General features: G+C 46.0%; 1 protein-coding gene across 7 annotated transcripts in view; it reads left to right on the forward strand.

Annotated features, from left to right (window-relative positions):
• plekhg5b (pleckstrin homology domain containing, family G (with RhoGef domain) member 5b) overlaps positions 1-15,761 on the forward strand; it is a 55,670-nt gene that overhangs the window by 18,119 nt on the left and 21,790 nt on the right. For 6 of the 7 annotated variants that reach the window (XM_018760392.2, XM_018760389.2, XM_018760390.2 and 3 more), the window contains exons 3-7: positions 13,045-13,186; positions 13,660-13,759; positions 14,134-14,194; positions 14,541-14,632; positions 15,047-15,183. In XM_018760392.2, coding sequence (XP_018615908.1) covers positions 13,045-13,186; positions 13,660-13,759; positions 14,134-14,194; positions 14,541-14,632; positions 15,047-15,183 — 532 coding nt within the window. Of the gene's footprint in view, positions 1-3,886; positions 4,099-13,044; positions 13,187-13,659; positions 13,760-14,133; positions 14,195-14,540; positions 14,633-15,046; positions 15,184-15,761 lie in introns of those variants that run through there. The other variant, XM_018760391.1, reaches the window with a different exon arrangement.

Below are 15,761 nucleotides of genomic sequence, written 5' to 3' on the forward strand. Positions count from 1 at the left end.
GAGTTTTATTTTGTGTCACTTTCTTCTGGATCAAGCTGCTCCAACTCAGCTCTTGCTCAGTTCGCATTGGCCATTCCATCTGTAAAGTGGACACTTGCATTTATTTATTTAGCAGACGCTTTTCTCCAAAGCGACTTCCAGTGAACTCTATGTAGTATCATCAGCCCACACACCTTATTCTCCGAGTGACTTATACTGCTTACAATGGGTCACTTATCCATACATCAGCAGAACACACTCTGTCACTTACACACCATGGGTGAACCGGAACAGCATGTCTTTGGAGTGTGGGAGGAAACAGGAGCACCCAGAGGAAACACAGACAACATGCAAACTCCACACAGATTGAGTGAGGATCGAACCCACATCTCTCGCCTCACCCAGGTGCTGTGAGATAGCAGTCCTACTCGCTGTGCTATTCACTGTGCTGCTGTGTTGCCCCGTGACACTTTGAGGTTTGCGGCGCTTCGTGGCTCAGGGCGTGGCTTTCGCAGCAATGCAGCAGACGTGTCTTCCCAGGCATGGGACGCGTGCGGAAGGATCCTGTTCCAGGTGCTGGTGATGTAGACCACTTGAGGGGGTGAGGCAGCGTCTGTGGACAGGTCCCAGCAGGCTCTTTAATCGTTGCACAGGAAAAACCCTGCTAGTCAGTATGAGTAACACTTCTAAAAAACCTCTCTGCGCAAAAAATTTGGTTGTATTTCTACCGGATTGTACTTGTTTCTATTGATTCTGACACATTTTCAGTTAACTTTTCCTCTTCAATTCCAAAATGTTTGAAGAACAGTGAAATTCTGTGACCTCAGCATATACAGTAGACAGAGTTTGCCACCGTCAGTAAGTTAAACCACAAGTGTGACGGTGACTGTTGCCCTCAGTATGTGTAAGAACAAAACAGATTTCCAGTTCACCCTCCACTGGTGATATGGCAGAAAATGACTGGTCAGGAGCCTGGTCTGTGGGGAAACTTCCTCATATATCACAGTGTACCCCCTCCTCCTCAGCTCCTGATAAGAGTGATATACTTCTGTTTTGCTCTGGATACACCTTAGTGCTTCTTTGACGACATTCTCTGGAAGAGGGTCCTCAAGTTCGGGAAGCGGTGGGGATAGGTACCTTTGTGGGAAATGTGGGTGGTACAGTCCACTATGATACCAGTCAGTAAAATTTGCCTCTCTTGCTGTCAGCAGAGAGTTTGGTCTGGGAATGTAGCTGCGAAAGCAGTGTAATTTTGCCCATCTCTGCCTCATGGCTACACATTTCTGCATGCTCAGTGGAAGCAATTTTGTGCTGAACACTTTTAGTAGGAAGGCAGGGCACTTCTAATGTCAGAATGGACCCCTCAGAGCTCATCTGGCAGGATGTGCCATGAAAACAGGCCAGGGAATAACAGGAAAGGGTCAGCTGAGGTTCTCTCAATAGACAGTAGATTTGAGAAAGGTAATCTTTACATCAGCCACTTTTCTGACTATTTAAATAGGGACAGCTGCTAGAGTAGCGCTTACAGCTGCTGTTTTTGGACCCAAAGGTCACAGGTTTGAATCTTCATCTCTGGCTGTAGTACCCTTGAGCAAGTTACTTTTCCTAAATTGCTTTAGTAAAAAAATGTACCCAGCTGCACAAAGGGGTAAGTAAGTGTAGGTAGATTAACATTGTAAGTCGCTTTGGGGAAAAAGCATCAGGTAAATTAATAAATGTAATGTAAATCTAAATAAATTTGCAAAATGCTAAAAGTTTCATCCCCTTGCACTTGGTGCAGTATTTGTGTTCATACCTAACCAACAACTGTTTGGCATGACTTGAACTTGATTTCTTGGGAGTGGGCAGAACAGCTGCTGTTCAGTACACCATTTCAGAGCAGCTGCTCTTACTTCAAAAGGAAAGTTTAAGCACTTCTTTTTCTTTCTTTCTTTCTTTCTTTCTTTCTTTCTTTCTTACTGTTCCCCCAAGTAATAAGGGTAAGGAAATGGAGCCCCCAACATGTGTAACTGTGCTTGTGGCTGGATTGGGTCTTTCTAATCAGACTAGACTGAGAAAAGAGGCCTTGAAGCTGGCCCGAATTTGGTAAACACACACGTCCTGGGCTTCAAAGCTCTGAACTCCTAGAGGATATCCTGCCTGCTCTCTAGCTCACTCGCCCGCTCTCCCTCCCTGTGTTTGGAGTGTGTGCTCTGTCCCTTATATGTCTGAAATGCAGGCCCCTGGTCAGTGAAGCTTTAACTTGAAGGTCATGTAGGGTTGGCTGGGACAGGGAGAAGGGGGCTAAATTAATCCTCATCTCCCAACCTGTCCCCCATCCTGCTCGTAGTCTTTGCCTTGTGAGAGAGTTGCCCAGCTGGGTAATTGCATTGCCACTTTCCCTGCTTTTAAATATAGGCCAAACTGATTGAGTTGGTCAATGGAGGCGTGTACGGCCAGGCATGCCCACAGGGTTTCCACACGGTCGAGTGGGCCTTTGAAGAAATTCCACTCCAGGAGCCCTGTTGGTCCCTGGTCAGCCTTCTTAGCAAGTTAAATTGTAGGGGACTTGCATAGAGCTCATCTGGGCTTACCTCAAATGACAAAGGGCTGCACTGCAGTCCCCCTCTCTGGGTTTATTTGAGAAAATGGCTTCGCGTGGGGTTGTTCTATTGCAAATGACCGTTCAATGCCAGCGATAATTACTTCAACACTGGTGCAGTATTTATGGTTGTGTGTCTGTATACAGAGTGCACATATGCATAGGTTTACGTGTATATAATATATATATATATATATATAGAGACACTCTCTGGCAAAATTTGTATAATTTTTTTTTTTTTTTTTTTAAATGTAAGTTCAAAGACAGTTTTATATGTGACATACTTGTGTAGCCTGGTACTTGCTTGGTAAACCACACCAAACACCCGTGTCCCCCTTCTGTGCCTTGAAATCACTCTTGTCACAAGTTCATTGTTCTTAACGCTGCGCCCCTACTGGGGAAATTTCATCTGTCGATTGATCCTGTGGCACGCACTGTTTAGAGCGGGGGCATGGATCTCATTTTCCTTGTCACTGGTTGGTTAAAAAGTCAGATGTTCAATGCCTTAGATGGATTCTGGACTCTTGTGTTAAGTCGGACAGTATTGGATATCATATTGATAACTCCCTATAAAAGCCCCTGAATTGTTCCGGGCTGAATTTCTGAATGATATTATTTACCCATCAGGGACTTGATTTGCTCTATGTTAAAAATAAGAAAACAAAGGTTCACTGACACAAAAAGCTGACTCAAAGTAGAATTTAAGAATGTCATTCAGACACAGGTGCCGTGCAAACAGTTTTGGTTAGTGAAGCACTTCCTCACTTTTACCTCAGAGTTAGTAACCAGTTTAATAAAGCAGGCATTTAAAAGGACGTGAATTTGTAAATGTGTTTGTCATAGGAGCTTATGACAATGCCATTACAAGGTTGGGCCGCTTATTATGCGTTCTGGCATTTTAGGAAGGACTCATGGCCACCCTTAACACAGGCTTCTCTGCATAAAATGGATTTTTACTGTGTTGTCACTGGACCCCCCTACAATTTTCTTTGTACCCATTGGAAGTGAGCAGTAAAAAGGGAGAAACTGACAGAGAGCGTTCGTGGAAACAGAAGCATGAATGAGGAAAGTGAGCAAAAGGGTGAAATGATGAAAATGAGATGGAGAGGGAGCGCGAGCGACAGATGGGAAATAAGGCAACAGAAAGGGAGCAGTAGTGAGCAATCCCACAGGCTCAGTGCGGGATCCCCTCTGTGCAGCAAGTCAGACTTGCGTCTGTGTGCGGAGAGGGAGGGAGGGCAGGCGGTTCAGGGTGGAGGCCAGGGGGCGGGTGTGTGTTATGGTTAAGAGTTGCTCGCTTGCTCTGCCTCACTCAAGTCTCCACCAGTGAAGGATCAATTTCTCTGCCTACCTGTGCACACCACTGAGGGGAATACACACGACTGGACCTCCAGGAATACGTGCAGCAGGATAGATAGGACAGAGAGGGAACACGGAGCTGGCCCTGTGTCCGCACTCCACCTGACCACCCCCAGGACACGTGCTCTTATCCACTCTCTTGAGGTCAGGGAGGTCTGAGTCACAGAATCCAGCCACAGGTGAGTGTGTGGAAAGCAAGGTGCTTTGAATTGCTGGGGGCTGTCTCCAGACACCTCTTTTACTGTCTGCCTTTGCTGCGTTAGTCCCTGGTGGGGATTATCAATGAGGACATGTTGGAGCAGAGCTGCTTCTCAGTTCTCAGAACAGGAGTGTATTGTGACCCTGGGTGTGAGAGAGCTGGGTTCTTCTAGGCAAGTGTTTCAGAAAGGTTGATCTAGTCCTGGGGGAATGGGGAGGCATTGGATGGGTGTATGGTGTTCTGCTGTTGCTTTCAGTGGTGGGAAGGTGACTTAGCTTCTTTTCAAGCTTTGTGGAATTCCGGACAGGAGAGACAGCACAGAAATCAAATACAGCATCGGTGGGCTGTGTCTGCTTCCTCCTTTTCCCCGCCACCGTCTGCATATTTCATGTCTGCTTCTTATATCAACAAGCCAAGGCCCTTGGCCATTTTGTACAGAACTGAAGTGCACTTCCAGATGATCAATTTCCCGACCGAAACTGAAATGACCTCACTCCAAAGAGGTTTTTAAAGAGGCATAATGTGTTTAATATGTCTGCCCCCAATTAGTTTTCCAACCTCAAGATATTTTTCCTTCTCTCCTTCCTCAGATTTGATTCTCCCTTGCTTACATTTTCATCCCTGAAGTTACTGATAGAAAGGGTTGTGACATTACTAAAGCATGGAGTGTCTTGAAAGGATGCAGTATATGCATCAAGATTGCCATCATGCAAGACTGAACTAGGTTGAACTTTGGGGTTTTTTTTTTTTTTTTTTTTTACCTTATCAATTGCATTGTACATGTAATAACCAGGGCGGTAACGGCTGATTTAAAACAAGAATTAGGGTGTGGGAGGGTAACCTGTGGGTAGCCAGTGGCAGTGTGCAAGTCCAGCCCTGGTCAATTGCTTCAGGAATGCGAACACAGTTGACCATGTTAACAGTAAATGTATTTTGTCTGGATGTGTCGCTATGGCATACTGATTCATCTTTTTCTAGTAGTGTCCTGTCTAAGGAAAAATGAGGACAGGGTATTTTTCCTCATATTCCTGTTGGGGTGTGCGTGCGTGCGTGCGTGTACGCGCCATCTGTTGGTGAAACACCTGACAGACAAGTTGAAACTCCACCTCCGCTGCAGGAATGTTTGTAGAAAAAGACACTTCACCCTTTTCTCTCCAGTTTGCACTCAAATCTCCTGGGCTCCCTAGTTTCCTGTGTCTCCTTTATCAACACTTTTTAAGCTGCTCGTTCAGCTGCTTTCTGGGGCCTCAGAAGTGCTCAGGACTGCTCATTTTGACACCGTCTGGGTGGATTTGGCTCAAAGCAATCTCCAGGCATGGTTTGTGCTCTGTGACTCAAGACTAGCTCTGATACCCCTGTATCCTAGTTCCACATGGGCACCTTGTCCCCGAAGCCGCACAGTGGCTCTGTGTTATATGCCTGAGTGCACCTAGGTGTAGAAGGAACTTGTGTGCCACCCACATGTGATCTGAAAAGGATAACTTGTGAGCAATCAAGGGAAAAACCCTGCGAGGTCTTCTGCGTCACAGACCTCATCAGACCATTGAGAAAACCCTCATCTCTCCCCCCTCCCCTCCATGAGAAAGTCACGTTGCATTGCAAGTGCATCTCCTCTTGATGAGTGAGGCTTGGTGTTGCTTCATGTTCATGTCCTCCACTTATATCCTGTCACAGACTAGGGAAAAACTCATGTCAGTATATGTTTTGAAGGGGCATTTTTAGGTGACTGGTTTGGGAAGCCAGCAATTTCTGAACTCTGGGAAAGGCTTTATTTTCAACCATGAGAGTCATCCCATAGCCCAGTACATGATGTCACTTTCAGACAGCCATGGAGAGCGTTAAAAGGTTTTTGTTTTTCTTCCGCATGTGAAGTTTGAAACGGAAAATAAAGTTCAACCTAATACAAATCAGCCAGTAAACATTATGAAAGGAGAAATTAGGAGTTCAATTTGCCTGAGTTTGGCTTCAGTTGGCTTTCCTGCTTGTCTGGTGTCTGTTCCATAAAGGACCATGTGGACAGATCCCCAGTGCTCTCCAGAACGATCTTGACTTATTGAGATAAGGCAAACAAAACTGCATTTTGGCACCACGCTTTCTTCCTATGTTTAAATTTATTCGTTTAGGAGACACTTTTCTCCAAAGCGACGTACATCTCATAGAAAATAGTTTGTGCATTACATTAGGAGAGACATAACTGCAGATATGTTACTCATAAGTACAGTTAGTTTCCTTCTTTATAGACTTTTTCTTCCTAATGGAGTGGACTAGTGCACATTGCAGCAGCTATTAATCAAATTCAAGTTATTTGGCATAAATATGGCATTAATGTAGTAACACTAATGTTATCAGGATCTTTAGGTCCAGTTGCAATTCCCTGCTTACATTTGAGTTCTTATTTTTCCATAATCGTGTCCCAATCCAGAGTTAATTTAGTCATGACTTTATTCAGAGGGCAAAAAAGCTCACCATCTTTAGTCATGTGTAGGTATTCATTTGTTCATCTCTGTGTATGAGAAATATTGTGTCGGTGTGTGTAAAAAAAAAAAAAAAAAAAATTCACTTTTTAAGCCATTTCTACCTTCGTGAATGTTATTGGGATGTAACTAGATACCTTGGTTTTATGAAAATCCTGGTGATCTCATTCAAAAAAATTTGTTTCCCCACCAAGCTATTAACCTCACATCTTGTCATTTTCTTTTAATCACTCTTAACCGATTCTAGTTTTTAATTAATTCACCACTTCTGCTCTGTGAATTTCTTGGGGTTGGCAGCGGCATGCTACATTTCAGGTGTAGCCATCGTGTTCACGGCAGACTGGAATAGGTCAAATATCACAGTACATTGTTTGCTGAAGTGAATTTACAAAACATTAAAAACCCTGTTATGTTTCTTTATTGACTTCAAGGAAACAGAATATGTTAAGGAAATAGTTGAAATAGAAGTAATATCAGTGTCTGAAGAATGCATAGAAATGCAGAGGCCAAAGCTATGGTGTTGGAGTTAACAGTCCAATTTGGCCAGAATACCACTCAAGTTTGAGTTTAAGCTTCCAGAAAGGAGAGGAAAGAGATGGTCTTAAAAGCTGTCAGAAAGGAACAATCTAAAATCAAGGCCATCGAGCAACAGCAACAAGGCTGCTGAAAAACATGGTAAAGCCTAATCAACAGTCATAAACTCGTCCAACAGATGGAAGGCACCCCAGGCCAAACTGAGCTTCCTCATCAGGGCTACCTACACCACTGTCTCAAGCCCTAGCAACCTGTGCTAGTGGTATGGCTCAAAAGAGAAGTGCCCCTTCTGAGATGCCTTGAACCCAAACCTCCAGCACATCCTGTCTGGCTGCTGAACTGCACTGTCACATGGTTGGTATAGGTGGCAGCATAATCAAGTCCTGGAGACAAGCAGACAGGAAACAAGGTTACCCTTGCCCACAAACAGCTGATCTCCTCTTTTCAGGCAAGAGGAGGTATCACAGGGCATCATGGAAACAGAGAATGGAACAGTCTTTTCTCCTTGATATAATTTATCCATGTTGAGTAGACCTGCATAGGCAGCAGCTCTGGTTTCCCACCAAAAACGCTCTAAGGCCAGACATTACCGTATGTTTGCAACAGTCTGAACGGTCATAATGATCGAGCTAGCCATCCCGTAGGAGGAAGGGTTGGTGCCATCTGCTGAAGGTAGGATATTGACGCTTCATGAAAAAACAGCTACTCGGCGACTGCTGAGGGATGTTGGAGTGATAGAAGAAAAGCTGAGCAGGGTACTTAAGGACCTCGCTGAGGAGACAGAAAAATTAAGGGGATGTCTTAGGCTGTGGTTAAGAAGGAAAGAGACATTCCTGCCACTGCCCCACCACCAGTAGAAGTTTTAGGATTAAAGGGACAAAACTTTGGTGAGTGTTGCCTCCCAAATGAGGACTCTTGAGGCTGGTTTGAAGACATTGATGAAGGTGTGACAAACTTGCTCCGCAGGAAATATACCTGCCTGTAACGGTAACTTGAACAGAAATATTAGCCAGTCAGGTATTTTTTTGCTGGCTGTATTCATCTTCTTTTCTTGGAAGGTTACGTTTACTTCTTCCTGTAAATGAAAATAAAGATTAGAATACATAACTGATTTTGTCACGTTTGTGATAAATCTGTGACGGTATTTCAGTCATTCTTGCCCAGTATGTGTGAAGTGTGAGTCAGACCTTGATGTGCCTTGGAGAGCATAAGAAAAACTTCATCTTGGCTACCACCTCCATGCTGTAGTCTGTCAGAAGAGTGAGCTCTGAGGCTGCTGCATTGTTTTCAGCTCCATTTGCATGAGAGCTGTCAGTCTCTAGGCGCTGAGCTGCAAACCCTCCACTTGAATGCTTTGCAGCCTGTGGAGTGAATGGATGTGAAGGACGGCCCATTGGCATTCTCTTGCTTCAGATCTGCCCTGGACCTGTGACCTTCTCATACTCATTCATGAATTAAGGGAATGTCTTGCCAGTTGAGTAATTTTTTTTATTAATGAGCTATGGAAAAATGGGAGGGAGAACGAACAAGTAGAGCACAGCAAGCAAAAGAAGACCTTAAGGGCTTTGCAAACATCTGTTATGACAGCACTGGTTGCTTAATTCCTTCATATCATTAGCTGGTAGTCCCCTATTGCGAGGCAAGCCTTGAAAGCTGTGTGTGTGTGTACACGCAAGTGCATGCCCTCTTGATGGCTGTAGACGTCATGGTTTTGGTGAAAGAAGTAGAGGCCTTTTTTTTCTTTCCTTGCTCTGCGTCAAACTGTGGATGTGTTGCACATGAATCATGCCGTTCATTCCACTTAATCCTACAGGTCTGTCTTAATCACCCGCTCGGCACACAGAGCTGCTCTAAGTCACTCATTTACTACTTGGGGGCTGTCTGCTTTATCTTCTCGGCCCGTCTGATTTACTGCTCACGCCATACATCGGTTTAGTTTGCTGTCCATTCAGCGAGGCTCACCATCTTGTTCTGCTTACTAATAAAATGCTCATTTTTATCGGCTGCTTCTTTTTCCAGTTCCTCCCACTCGCGCTTCAACTAATGATGTTAACTGCCGTAGTGTGTTTTCTTGATTTTATGTATCGCGCTATGTAAGAACCGCTGTGTTTTCGCATAGCAGTGGGACAACTAACAAAGAGAGCAGGGGTAAGAGTGGGGCGAGCTGCAAATGCAGTTTACCAGCATATGGGCTCACAGGCTTGTGGAGCAGTACACAGAGCTCCTGAGCACCACCTGCCCATCCAACAGCTGTGTTTCTTACACATTTGTCCAGAACAGCAGCAGAGATGGGAGCTGTGCTGCTTCTGGAGGAGTTGAAATGGGAACTTTCAACACAGACGTGATCATAACAGTACTATGATGACTGGCCAACCTGTATGTACAGACCTGCACACACCCTGGTGTAGACACATGGAAGTCTGCACACCTGTAGGGGTGGCGGGGGCTGAGAAGGGAGCATTTGTTTGTGGAATTGCCTTCTATCTTCTTCCCAGCTTGCAATTCACAGCTTTGTTGCTGAAATCCAGCACAGGGGTAGCTGATGGGGTTTTATTCTGCTCTACTGCCAGTCTGTGCTTATGTCCAATTCCATGTGCTTGAGCTCTATTAGTGGAAGTGTGTGTATTTGTGTATATTAGGAAGAGCGCCTTGGGGTGGGTACTGCGTGTTTTGCTGTGATTAGCCTGGCAGGGGGCAGCGGCACAGGCTGTATGTTTATTCAGCTGCACTGTTCTGAACATGGTGTTGGCCCCCCAGTCTTTTCAACCAAGGCCTCTGGGCCACGTTGGGGGGTATCCAATACGTGTGCGCTGCCCACACCCTTCACCCCTGCTGCCCACTTCCAGGCAGATATTGGATAGCGAAGACAAGCTTGTGTACAACTGCCTTGTGAAGCAATTCACGTTCTGCTAAACTAAAGCTCACTCCAGTTTCTTCTCATTCCAGCCTCAGGTGTCAGCCACCTTCCACAAACCCCCCAACCACCCCCCCAAAAAAGCCCACCCAATGCAGTGCCAGATCTTTACTGTACAGTATTGTAATATTAAAGAACATTAAGTGTAACACGTGGCAGTGTGTGTACTGCCACAACACTGACTTGACATGTGGGTGTGTTTGCAACATAACCATTCTTGTCATGAAACGAGATATAATTGCATTTGTGCCGATGGTCCAAATCAACATTTTAAAAGGATAATTAAGGATTAAAAAAAAAAAAAAAAAAAAAACCTAAGACTCAAGAGTCGCCATAGAAAACAGAACCATAAATGGCAGCGGAGAGCAGTGGTTTTGGGACGTTTTGTAATGTTTGCGTGATTAGAAGCAGCTGGCAGTGCTCTGCGGCTGGCTCCCACCCTGAAGCAGTGTACCTTCTGAACGGAGCGTGGCAGGAGCGGGGATGGGAGACGGCCCCCGCGTTCTCGCTTGCTGTCAGGTCAGCCTCCCGTGCTTCGACTCCTGCTGGAATGCTGACGTCCGCTCACCTTCCTGAGCCGTTTGTCTATACAAGGCAGCTCACCCATTCCCTTGTCTTCCGCCTGTACCCCTACCCCCCCCCCCACCTTGGCCCGGACCCAGATCCTCCGCTGACTTCTTCGCTATAGTGTCTTTTTTTTTTTTTTTTTTTTTTTTTTTTCCCCCCCCCTTTCTTTTCTAGAGGGGTCCTACATTAAAACCACAGGCCGAAAAGCAGTGGTTTCAGTGAAAAACGCAAAGTGATCTGACTCAAACTTTTCATTGTAAAAATAAACCACTGATGCATTTTGACCTTTTCTTTGCATTACACAGACAAAGCCTTTTCTCTACAATGGGCTGGACAAAAACCCCACAAAATAAGAATCAAACAATACCGTTAACGTCAACAATACATTAAAAAGCATGAAGCTGTTTAACAGAAATAAGAGGGAAAAGGCTGTGGTGGTACCCATAGGGTGTGGAAGCTCTGTGATCCAGCATTCGATGGTCCCGTTACAGCGAGTGGGTTTTGAGAGGGGTTCTTGGGCTGGCCTGGAGACCTGTGATGTTGGAGAGAAGGCCCATGTGGGAGGAGACAAACGAGGAGCCCGTTTCACCAGGGGGCTCTAATCTCCCAGGGTCTGTCAGATGGGTTTGACGGAGCACAGCGAATTATATAAGCGCAGGATTAGGGGGGGCTTTGTACTCCCCAAAGCTGTTTTCTCGTGTCTCTCCTGGTCCTTCCCATCCTCCCACTGAGCCCCCTCACAAAATCGGTTCTTAACCTGGCTAGACACAACGTACTGGTGAATTAAATTGTCAGCGTCTCGTGAGAGGGCGGGGCTGGAGGGTGGGGTTGGTTGCTGCTGTTGGGGAGGGGGTGAGATGCTGCTGCACAAACACGGTAGAGGGGAAAACGCATTTCTGCACATATCCTTCTTCGTTCGTCCTCCACCATGGAGTCTGCTGGCTGCACTCCTATAGCGAGCAGTAAGGTAAGACGGTGTTTTACCTGCTTTGCCTTCTGTGGACTCGTTGGTTACGAATGTGAATTTGCAAATTATGGCTTGCTTATCTGTATGTAGCAGTGAGTTGGGGAGAGGTGTTTTTAGCTCAGCTCTTCTAGTAAATATCCTGCTGTGTGAAAGTGTGGCCTGAATAGTGCTACTTTGTACAAAGGCAGCAATTAAAGAAAATACCTGTTTATTGTGTGTGTAAACGGCTCTCTATTCTTGCAAACCGCGAGGGGGGGAAAAAAAAACGCTACTGCTGTGTTCAGTTCAGTGTGGAGTGCTCCTCTGGCAGAACTTAAATTATGTTCAGCCCAAGGGGGGGGGGGTGTGAGTGTGAGTGAATCTGCCGATAGTATGGAAAACTGTTGGTTTTTATGCTGAGGCCTTGTCAAACCTTGAATGTGTATGCACCCAAAGGGTATGGGAGCAGGTAGTATAGTGGTTACAGCTGGCACCTTGCATTCAAAGGACCTCGGTTTTCACCCCACCCCGATGTAATGCCCCTGATCAATGTGTTTATACTGAATACACACACAGTCTACAACTGCTTGTCCCAAGCAGGGTCACGGTAAGATGGAGCCTACCCAGCAACACAGGGCATAAGGCTGAAGGGGGAGGGGACACAACACACTCAGGACAGATTCATACTGAACTAATACAGTAAAAATCTATCTAAAGTTATCAATCACAGTAAATGATATATAAACCTAACATTGTAAGTTGATTTCAAGAAGAAGGCCAGTTAAACTTTTAAATAACCCTGTGAACTTCTGCAGTCGGTTGCTGTTTATGTGTGCATGTACACTTGCAGTGAGGATCCACGGAGAACTTTCTGCACTCTGTGTTTCCATCCATGGGTGCATTGTGCCCACTGGAGGCCATGTTGTCACGAAGGGTCAGACCATTGGCATGGTCTAGTGTGATCCAGCCAACCCCAGATACACAAGGGGACAATGAGAGGAAGTGTCTTAATGGGACCACAATTGTGTCTGTCCATACATCCTCACTTCCTGCTTCGGGCCCGGGGTCTGGGGAAACCATCAGCTGATCCACACTTCTAATGTTGGCCAGGATTCGAAGCTCTTGCTGCTGCTGCTGCTGTCTGTCACAGATTGTATACCTTTTGGCCCAGCAAGGGAGTAGAGCGGGGGTCTAATCCTTCAACCTTCTGCTGTCTGCCTGTCTGTAAGACCCCTGTGCTCACTCACAGACTTGCTCACTCACCCTCTCCCAAAGGAAGGAGATACATACATACTTTTGGGGGCTGTAGCATGCTCCACTTTGTCTAGGTTACTCGCATACCATGTTTGGGAGGTTGCTGTTGGTGGGAGGGCACGTGACCTAGGGAGGAGTCAGAAAGTAGAAACGGCGGGTGCTGGTGACTTTGAAACATCAAACCTGCATCACCCCCCCTGCAGTGATGTGATCTCAGGCTCTTCTTCCTCCTTAAAGGTGTGTCACCACCCAGACTGCCAGGATCTCAACAACAAGAGCCCACTCAGCCTGTGCGAGTCATGTGACTCCCGCTGCCATCTGAACGAGACGGACAGTATGCACTTTGATCGGCACCCACGCTTTGACCTGCAGCCACAAGGTATACACTACAGATGTCATGGTGGGGAGGACCTGGACATGTGATTGCAAGTTCAAGTCCCAGTTTACACAGGTGTTGCTTTTTTGGGGTGTATTTATCCTGAGTTCCTCCATTAAAATATCAGCTTGTGTAAATGAATGATAAAAAGTAACATACCTACCCCAATTTCTCTGTACCTTGTCAGTCGGACTTGACGGTGAAGCTTTAAGATTTGAACGTGAAAAAATGGTCCCGTGTTCTAGTGTGCACGCTCCTCTTGACACCTGGCTACATGCTGATGGGTTGCTATCCATTTTACTGTGATAAAACCTAATATTTGAATGGTTTCCACTTAAAAAATGTATTAATCCCTCAGTGGTTTGTATTCCGTAAATACACCGATTCTTTCAGTGATTAGTATGTACTAAGTTCACTGGTCTTGTGTAGCTGTCTTGTTATAGTCAGGCTTTATTTGTGTGTGCTCTCCCCCCTAGGTTCCATCCTGGCGCGGAACGTGTCCACGCGTTCCTGCCCCCCACGCACCAGCCCCCCATGCCACCTGGAGGAGGAAGAAGAGGGAGGCAGCGACAGGGGGTGTGTCCTTCACTATCTTCGCCTCCTCGACTTGTCCGCCCATTACACAACATATTAGCTCACAGCCGTGCATTAATCTGTTAGGATGGGGAAATGCTTTGCCCTTTTTTTCTTGTTGGATGATTTTATTGTCCTCCACTGAAGAGCTCATCTCTGAATGTGAGTTGTATGCTGACAATACCGCATTAAACCCCTCCCTGCCTGCTGCTTAAGCTCTTGTCAGCGATTGTAATGTTAGTGTCCATCCATGTATGATGCGGCTAGAAGCTTCAGAAAAGCAAATGTGTTAAGTTCACCTGGACCTGAGCAGTTCATGTTGCCGAAGAAGTGTTTTTTAGTTTGGGTGTTATTGAAGTGTGTTATGTGTGTGTTAGGGATCGGAAGTCTGCGGGAGTGAAGCCGGTAAAGAAGAAGCCACGACGACGACACACAGATGTGAGTACCGGCGTGTGTCTGCAGGTAGAGCCCCACAAAATTCTTGTTGGAAGCTGAAATGGACAGATTGTCATTTATAATTTGCTTAAAGGTGTTTCACCCCCCTTCAAATAACAGCACATAATCTTTCTAAGGTCATCAGGTTTCCAGTCACACACATTATTGTTCCCAATAATTTCTTGAGTTACAAGTTTCTATCTCCATGGTAACACCTGTATTTTCAGTAGTTTTGCTGTAGCATGCTCCTGACTCTCCTCAGTCTCTCTCTGGTCTTCAGGTAGAGCCCCAGGGCAGCACATGTCATCAGTTGTTCAGCTGCTGACTTGTTGTCTGTCGCCCCCTGCAGGATCCCAGCAAGGAATGCTTCACTCTGAAGTTTGACCTCAACGTGGACATCGACACGGAGATTGTCCCTGCTATGAAGAAGAAGTCTTTGAGGTGAGTTAAGGTCTTTGGGAGATGAGTGTTTCAGCTAGCCCCCCCACCCCTTCACCACCCTTCCATCCTGGCTGTTGTGTGTCTGCATATCCATGTAAGGAGTCTTACGTTTGACATAGTTATTTCTTTTGTGTTTTCCATTGTCCAAGGAAAACAGAGTTTCCGTGCAGCCTTTTGTGCTCTGATTGGATTTTGCCCTGTAAGGAAATTTTGTATGTCTGTTAGTATCTCACCTGTTAACATACAGGTGAAACCAACTCCTGAGCTTACCATATGTGAGTCTTTACTTTTGCTTGAGATGTTCATTTTGTTGTAGCACCAAGCCCTACAGCCCTGTATATACAATATTCAACACTGGTTGTCACAAAATGTGGATGTTTTCCTCTAAGCTGCTTTCTTTGGGCTGTGCTGCAGGGAGGTGCTGGGGCCTGTTTTCGAGCGAAAGGGGATTGAGCTATCCCGGGTGGACCTGTTCCTGGACCAGTCCAACACTCCGCTCTCCCTTAACTTTGAAGCCTACCGCTTTGGGGGTCACTACCTCAAGGTTAAAGGTAAGGGCTGAGCTTCAGCAATCTTCATTTTCATCATGGAGCATTGTAGGTCTTTGTATTACCTAAAGGTAGACAGAGTAGGTCTACTACACCTAAGTGTATTCCTCCACCCCTTTGTCATCCCTTTCACCCCACCCTCCCCCCATCTCCACACCATGCTCTGGCAAGTTGAGGCAAATAGTTAACCTCTTGGAATACCTCCATTCTGCCCTACCACTGTATCCCTCTGCTCTCTCACCTCAGCCTCCTTGCCTGTACTTGTCAAACGCAAATGGAGGAGCTCAACAGAATGTGGTCAGACAGAGGCGCCTGCAGCACGCTCGACATAGCATCAATGCTAGATAAACCCTTTTGTGTGTGACCTCCCCCTCGAAGGCACAGAGAATTTTCTTTTGCCACTTTACGCATACACACAGGGGTTGCAGTCATTTACTTTTCGCAAAACGCTGGCACAAAGGGGCTAACCGCTCGTGAGACACCCTGTTATGACAGAGTTGATGGTCAGCAGGGTGAGCTGGGAGGAGCTAGGTGTTGTCTCGGGGGGGGTGTGTAACAGGAATCCTGGGTGTGGAGTAGTA

Source organism: Scleropages formosus, chromosome 19 (assembly GCF_900964775.1).
Source record: "Scleropages formosus chromosome 19, fSclFor1.1, whole genome shotgun sequence".
NCBI classification, from domain to species: Eukaryota; Metazoa; Chordata; class Actinopteri; order Osteoglossiformes; family Osteoglossidae; genus Scleropages; species Scleropages formosus.